At 37.9% G+C, this 8,218-nt stretch overlaps 1 protein-coding gene across 1 annotated transcript in view; it reads left to right on the top strand.

Moving 5' to 3' along the window:
- Positions 1-105: 105 nt before the first annotated feature.
- LOC149782908 (mitochondrial import inner membrane translocase subunit Tim21-like) overlaps positions 106-8,218 on the top strand; it is a 28,241-nt gene continuing 20,128 nt past the window's right edge. Inside the window, exons 1-2 of the mRNA XM_089934465.1 lie at positions 106-746; positions 3,435-3,497. Coding sequence (XP_089790591.1) covers positions 458-746; positions 3,435-3,497 — 352 coding nt within the window. The 5' untranslated portion in view covers positions 106-457. The remainder of the gene's footprint in view (positions 747-3,434; positions 3,498-8,218) is intronic.

The following is an 8,218-nucleotide window of genomic DNA, read 5'->3' as shown; positions in this document are numbered from 1 at the left end:
TTCTGTTTGTGCCATGTATTCGATATCTCTCCAATTTACATTTCAAAAGCCATGAAATATATTGTCAAACACTCTTCGTTTAATTATACTTAATAAGTTAAGTAATAATTTAAAATATATAGACTTGTGTAGCCTGTGTTCTTTGCACCACACAACTGTATTCTATTATTTTAAAAAGGAATATAACTACCTTTATCGTAGGGGAAATAACTCATCAGTTTTGTACCTATGTTATATTTGTTCTAAACCACAAGAAAAGTTGTTTCTGACGATTGTCATGTTTTGTTTGCACAACTATTCCAGTTACATTAAAACTGAATGTTGTTAGCATTTGGGAAAAATGTGACGCAGTTTCTTGTTATATGTTTCTATTTATGCAGTCACAAATAACTTGAATAGTTCGGATTTGGTTTTTTCAAGGAGAAACAAAGTTGTTATATAGAATATTAACAGGGAAATGAGTGTTTTATTGCAGAGCTTTCTCAGAATTGGCGCTTTTTCTGGGAGAAATATATTTGTTAAGAAAGTAATTCACTTTTATCCGCTAGGAACAACACTACCTTCGATAAATGATCTGTGCAAACAGGTGGCTGGATTTCAACTGCAGGTTAGAGAAATATCAACAAACCCGAAAGAGGAAAACGGCGGAAAGACAGGAAAACAAGAGAAAAATACACATAAGACAGGAAAAGAGCTTGACATTGCCAGGGAAAGTCCTTATGCAGGATTAAGCCCAGCTCAAAAGGGTGAATGGACATGTTTTATTTATTTTATTTAAAATAAAATTGAACATGATCTCTGAATCAGTGGGTGTTTTCATTGTTAGTTAGAAGGAAATTTGACGAAGTGAAACAGAGGGGGGCTTTATTAAGCATTTTAGAGGTCAGATCATTAATAATGACAATTGTGCAATTATCAGATTTGACACTATGGGTTTTTTATTAAAGTAACAGTATCAGCCAAAATGTCCAGTAACAGCTTGTAATGACACACTATGTAACAGCAGATTATAACTATGGGTCATTGTTACATGAAACACCTGTAACTGGTTATTTCCACTGTCCAGAGTTTAATTTCAGTTGGTTTAGGAAAAGTCTGTTTTAATTATGTAATACATTATATTTGATTTGATTATATTAATTCCATGTTGGGTTTATCATTTAATTTTTATTACCCCATTATAATGTTACAGTACTCCACAAGCCCCATTAAAGCTAGACACATGAAAATAAGAGCAGTGATGTTCATATGACTGCGTCAGCACTTCTGGATTTTTTATTTTACCCTGGGAAGGGGTGGGTGGGTGATTTTGCAAAAATTTTACATTATTTATGCCAAAAATGTAGGCCTCACATGTATAAGAATTGGCTGTTGCAATCAGTGACCCAAGCATCAGTGCATGGTAGGCTAGGATTTATGGGTTGGGGTCTTTGCTTCATAACATAGATTGGAGTTTAGTTGATAGCACATCTTACTTGTAATCCAAGGGGCCAGGCCAGGTTGGATGCTTTAGTGTGTCCTCAGGAAAGTTGTTCTAGGGTTTAACACCATTTTTCAGCACAAGATAGGCTATACATGGTGGCCAGTTTAACTGGTGGAGGAAGACCCCTGGAAAACCCAAGGAAGAACCACCAACCCACGAGAAGCTACTGGCTGGCTTTCCCACGTACCCATGCTAGCTGAGTCCTCAGCAAAGACACTTAACTCCATTTCTTTTGGCAAAATATATTAAAAATTGTGTTAAATATGCTGTGTAAACCAAAACAAAGATTTAGACAAATCATAAGAGAGAATCTATTGAGATTTCCATATTTACATTAGCTGAATATGTTATATGTAATTGATTTTGACCATTTGGTGCATCATCTCTACTCCAAGAACTTTGGCTCTGGGTCAGAACATTGCAACCATTGAGATCCCTACCCAGTGACATATACACCTTGATTATTAGAATTTTCCCATACTTGGAGCATAAATATCTTAGATATTTCAGAGTTTGGAAAACTTTCGGTAATATCACACTGCCATCATCAGTGACTACTATTGATCACGTGACTTAATAATGTTCACATGATATGAGGAGACTGGTATAGATAGGTGGTAATTGAAGCCCCTCATCCCATTCACTGTTGGCCTTCTCTATCATAGTTGTTCATCATATCTGAGGACAACACCTGGAAACAAGAAGGTGAAGGAGGCAATTGAAATATGACATTATATTGTAATATCCATGTATTATGCTCTGAGTAAGGAATTTTTTTGGTAATCATGATTTATCCAGTGAAAGGAAGCAACCTTTTCATTGATATATACACCTTGAATATTAATGAGCAATGAAGTCCATTGGCATAAGCTGGGACATGGCAAGGTAGACTAAAATTTCCCTAACACAGAGTGGGGGGGGGGGGGGGCAGTGGTATTCACTTTCATTGATAGAAGAATATTATAATCTCTTGTCCTGCACAAAACTTCACATAAATGATTTGATTATTAAAATGTAGAAATAACTAAAAATAAATAAAATGATTACAGGCTTTTAATATAATCAAGTTGATGTGTAGTAATAACAGATTTCTGCATCAGTAAAGTTTGAGTTGTGTCACCCTCAGTGTAATATTTTGTGTCATTAAAAATAACAAATTTGTAATGATGCTCTCTAGTACTGTTTATTATGTATGCTGTTTACTGATGTCATTCAAGTTCATGTGGAGATCACAGACTGCTTTAACAAACCCTCTCCAGACATTGAACATTAAAGTCCACAGCAGTTAGCGCTGTTTGGTCCACTCCTGTATAGATATTTATTTAACTGTCAAGATCATTTATGTGATGATTTTGTATATATTTCTTAGATGTCACAACCAGAAGGCATTTAATATAATTTTCACTGATAAATATTTCTTATATTGTTACTTACTGAGAAAATATTCTTTGTTATAATGGTTTATTAAATTTGTATGATGACAATTAAAAAATTTCTACGTGGTCCATCCTTAACCCTTATGGGCCATAAATTGGAAATTGGAGATTGTTGAGATCCTGCTATATAACCATGTACATAGATATGTTGGCCATGAAAGACAAATGCATGCACCTAACTGACATTTGTCCTTGGGGACAGTTCTTAAGATGTGTGGGATACATTTTTTTGTAAGCAGAGAATTCTACTTTCATATCAGTTGGCAGTCAGATGATTGGATTCTTATAGATATCAAGTACATTGATTCAGCTATAGTATTTTCATCTTAGTTTTAGTCATTTTACATTACATGTTGTTTAACTTGGTTAAAATGAGATGTTCAGACTTGCTACCTATACAGACCTGTGTTACTCAGTATATGTCGGAAGTTTGAGCACATGATTTTATTTTCAGATGCTGAATGTTCATGTAATTGTTCTTGGTCACATCAAACCAGTTTTTAAATATTTTTCAGTTAAAGAAGCAACCAAAGATGCATCCTATCTTGTTGTGATAATTGTGGGAATTGGAATCTTAGGTAAATAATAATAATAATAATAATAATAATAATATTGGAATCTTAGAAAAGTTGTTACTAGTTATTTCACAACTCATTTGTGAAATTGTGACACTCAGCTTTCAACTTAAGGATAGATATTTGAATTTGCATTTGTAAAACAGATATGCACTACAAATGAAAAATGTAAAACCAAAAATGAAAAATATATATAAAATTTTATATATATTTAATTTATATTGTTTGTTGGCTTTTCTTAATGACTCTATGTCATGTATATCTGTAGTTTGTTCTTGACCTTGTCAAAAATCACGTTCATGTTGTACCTGACCAGTAACATTTATTTTGTAAACAACAAAGTACATTGCTACAGTTATTTTATGAGTGTGGATTAAATATTCAGATCATTATTAATGTAAACATGCTTACCTGAATTTTGAGTTAAATTATACAGTCTTGATTCTGACCTTAGAGTCTTCTAGAATGGAAAATTCTATTAAGTGAGAGTGTTTCTAGAAAATGGCAATTTGCAACCTAGGTCAGGTAGAGGGATATATAATCTTGTTTACCTTAGAATTACTTGCCTTAGCATCTGAAGCAGAATCATTCATATTGTTGTGTTCAGATTTTAATTTGGGTGGATTAATTTACTCAAATTATTATTCTCTGGAATTATAAAGTGCTCAGCAATATAATTGGGCTGGAAAATTAATTTGGAATTATAGTGAATTCAGATAGGGGCATTTTGGATTATATTATTGTGATACACAAAAAGACTGGTAGCACATCATCACACTCAAGGTCACTGGCATATTAGCATGTTCAAGACTACAGGCATATCAACACATTCATTATTGGAATTTATTTGGAAAACCATCTCAGTTCAATTGGAACTTTATACCTTTGGACTAGTGATACAACTTTTGGGACTATTTGGGATTTAATTCACAATACTGTAAGTTCTTTTTAAATTTTCACCTTGTATTCCTTGGAAATAAATTATTTGTTGAATTTTTACAAACTTCTTGGTGTTCACTCTTTTCTGTTACTGAGTGTAAGACCATATAATCATAACAATATAATTAGAACATCTTCATAAGAATACATATATGCATATTGGGTTTTATTTGTCTGCCTCAAAAGTATTTATAAAGAAATTTCTTTGTCCAAAATATTAAAAACTTGGGGGAAAACTGAGATATTATTGCATTAATAATTTTGTCAGGTCAACTACATATGTTTACAAACATGTATAGCAAATATCATTTGTTTACCTGCCATAGTTTTCAGTTAATGATGCTAACAACATGTTCAAATCCAAATGGCTACATAAATGTGTACAGCATGGAACATCTTTTTTGAATTGTTCTGAAAGTTCAACAAGGTCATCTTCATATAAATACAAATAAGCATTCTAAATGTCTGTCACTAATGCTTTTATAAATGCAAATAAGCATATTAAATGTGTCATGAATGCTTTTATCAATACAAATAAGCATATGTGTTGTGAATGCTTTTATCAATACAAATAAGCATGTGTTGTGAATGCTTTTATCAATACAAATAAGCATATGTGTTGTGAATGCTTTCATCAATACATTTAAACATATTAAATGTGTCATGAATGCTTTATCAATACAGATAGGTATACTAAATGTGTCATGAATGCTCTATGCATAATTCATTAAAAAAGTTTATGTCCAAAAAGTTTAATTTTTTTAATGCATATATGAAAAAATGCTAGAAAGGCGGGAAATCTAATCATGTCATCTCCATATGAATACAGATATTTTATTTCATTTGTCTGCCTTACATGGTTTCAAAATAAATGTCTTAACAACATTTAAAAATCTGAATCCATAAAGTTTTAAAAATGTCAGAAAAATAGAAAAAGGGCTGTAATAACCTAAAATCTTACATTGTCATCTATGTATGCACAGTGTTATGCATGCCAAATTTCATTTTTCCACTGGGCAGATTTTGTGCAATCTGTTAACAAACATTTGTAGATGGATGGATATTCCTACAATTGGACAAGTGTTCTGAAATCCTGAGGCATTAAATAAATATATATATTAAATATATATATACATCAGAATGTGTGTATACTTTTGGCTAAAATAAAAAAATAACGGATCTGTTGGCATAGAATACACAACATGTATAGTGCACACCTGATTGTGCACAGATCTGCAGTTGTAAAATGTGCCAACAGATTAATCAACGTCTATGTACAGTGATCTGTTGCCATCTTATGCTCTTAACAGATTATTGTGCATAATAAAATTCAGCTGTTAGATTTAAGCTATAAGCTTATAAAAGTTTGTTAAGTCAGCTTTAAAAAAAAACTTGGGCCTGACATCCCACTTGCCAAAGGAAAGTGAAGCATCTCTCATAGCCTGTCCTTTCCAGGTGTAGTGATCGCCGCAGGACCACTGTCTCGCTCTGCTGGGCAGGAGGTCACTTGCATATGGCCTCTCCTACACTGTTGTGTCCACAGCAGCACCTTCACACATGGCCCCCTGTTTTCACAGAGCCTGCTGTGTGGCGCGACCGAGTGCCCGGCGGTATAACTGGGTGGGCAGATGGGCTCATTAGCCTTGGCATGCAACCAGTCTAAGAGAAGGGAAACTCGGACTCCAAACCCGGGCAGATGAAGCTCGTTAGCCTTGTCAGGCAGTTCGTCTAGGAGAAGGAAACTCTGATTCAGAACCTACCAAGTCCCATCCATTGGATGATGGCTTCACTGCCTTGTGGATATCTTCGGGAGAATGAAAGGCTACGGGTGTAAACCCAGACAGAAAATCTGGAGTGGAGCCCCTAAGGCAGCTGGGTGTCAACTACAACTTCCTTCCGGCAGCTTCTGCATCCAAACTGGTGCCAAATGTCATGCTCAGCATTCCTTTGGACCCCACCAGCAAGGACAAGAGGGGGATCCAGAGAAGACACTCCAGTCACGCTACTGAGTGAGGAAACAACAAGGGAAGCTGACAGTTTACGGGTTATAAGTCCCACCCGATTGGCATAGGGAAGGGGCGCCACAGGTCAGCTTTGACAGTGGGAGGGATCATCATGTCCCACTGTCCGACTACCACCCGCCTCAAGCTGGGCAGCCCCCGGTCAATAAGGTGTTGAAATGCCATCGACTACCTGCTCCAGTGGGTGTCTGGAGCTCAGTGTGTCGCTCAGCATGACAAGCAGACAGTAATTCCACACTAAACAAAAGAAACAAGAAAGCAATAAAGAAGACTCCAGCTCTTCCTATTTGCAAGCTGGAATGTGTGCACCAAGTGTACAGGCATCTTTGACGACCTCAGAGAAGTGGATGACACCAGAAAGATGGCCATCATCGATAGAGAACTCACCAGACTAAATATCAGCATAGCTGCCCTCCAGGAAACCAGGCTTGCCTCTAGTGGCTCCCTTAGAGAGGAAAACTACACCTTCGAATGGAAGGGTCAAGAACCTGAGGAGCCCCGCCAGCACAGAGTGGGCTTCGCCATCAAAAACAATCTCTTAGCCTCGGTTGAACCTCCCAAAGGGGGCACTGAGCATCTTTTGTCCATCTGCATCACCACTGCTGCAGGTCCTGTCAACATCATCAGTGTCTATGCCCCCACCCTCACGTCGTCAGAAGACACAAAGGATCAGTTCTATGGGCAGCTGGACGAACAGATCAAAGGATGCCCCAAACACGAACCACTATTCCTTCTCAGCGATTTTAATGCCAGAGTAGGTGTGGACCACGAGTCATGGCCTACCTGCCTCAGATATCATGGCACTGGAAAGACCAAGGAAAACGGTCAGAGACTGCTGGAGCTATGCACCTACCGTGGCCTGTGTGTCACAAACACCTTCTTCAAGTGTAAGCCACAACACAAAGTATCATGGAAACACCCCAGGTCTCATCTCTGGCACCAACTCGACTTGGTCATCACCAGGCGCTCTGCCCTTAACAGCATCCTCTCCACCAGAATCTACCACAGTGCAGACTGTGACTCCGACCATGCTCTCGTGAGCAGCAGAGTATGACTACAGGCACACACACTACACCGCTCAAAACCAAAAGGACATCCTCGCATAAACACTGCGCAGATGTCAGTCCCCGCCAAGGTGGAGGAGTATGTGTCCGCCCTGGACAAGGCTCTCCAGGACCTGCCTGAGCACGATGCTACAGCCAAGTGGAATGCCATCTAGAGTACAGCTATGTCCACGTTTGGCAAGAAGGAATGACCCAGCCAAGACTGGTTCAACACACACCTATCAAGGATGGAACCACAAATCGAGGAGAAACGAAAAGCCTTCATAGCTTACAAAAAATGCCCTAATGAACAGACGCTTGCTGATCTCAGAAGTGCCCGAAGCAACACCCAACGCATCGCTAGACTGTGCGAACAAGTACTGGCAACAATTATATGAAGGGATCCAGTGCAGTGCCGAGTCCGGAAACATCCAAGGTATGTACAGTTGCATCAAGAAGGCTCTAGGCCCTACAGTGAAAGGGGTTGCTCCCCTGAAATCTCTGAGGAGAGAGAAGATCACAGACCGTGGGCAACAGATGGCCACATGGGTGGAGCACTACTCAGAGCTATACTCCCGAGAAATGTCAGTCACCGATGCAGTCCTCAGCAGCATAAAGAATCTGCCCACCATAGAGGAGCTCGACAAAGTGCCAACCTTAGAGGAGCTCAGCAAAGCAATCAACTCCCTCCCAAACGACAAAGCACCAGGTAGTGACAGCA

The sequence above is a fragment of the Sinohyriopsis cumingii genome, chromosome 15, assembly GCF_028554795.1.
Source record: "Sinohyriopsis cumingii isolate HCF-2022 chromosome 15, ASM2855479v2, whole genome shotgun sequence".
In the NCBI taxonomy this organism is placed as follows: Eukaryota; Metazoa; Mollusca; class Bivalvia; order Unionida; family Unionidae; genus Sinohyriopsis; species Sinohyriopsis cumingii.
This window is presented reverse-complemented; position numbering and strand designations above follow the sequence as displayed.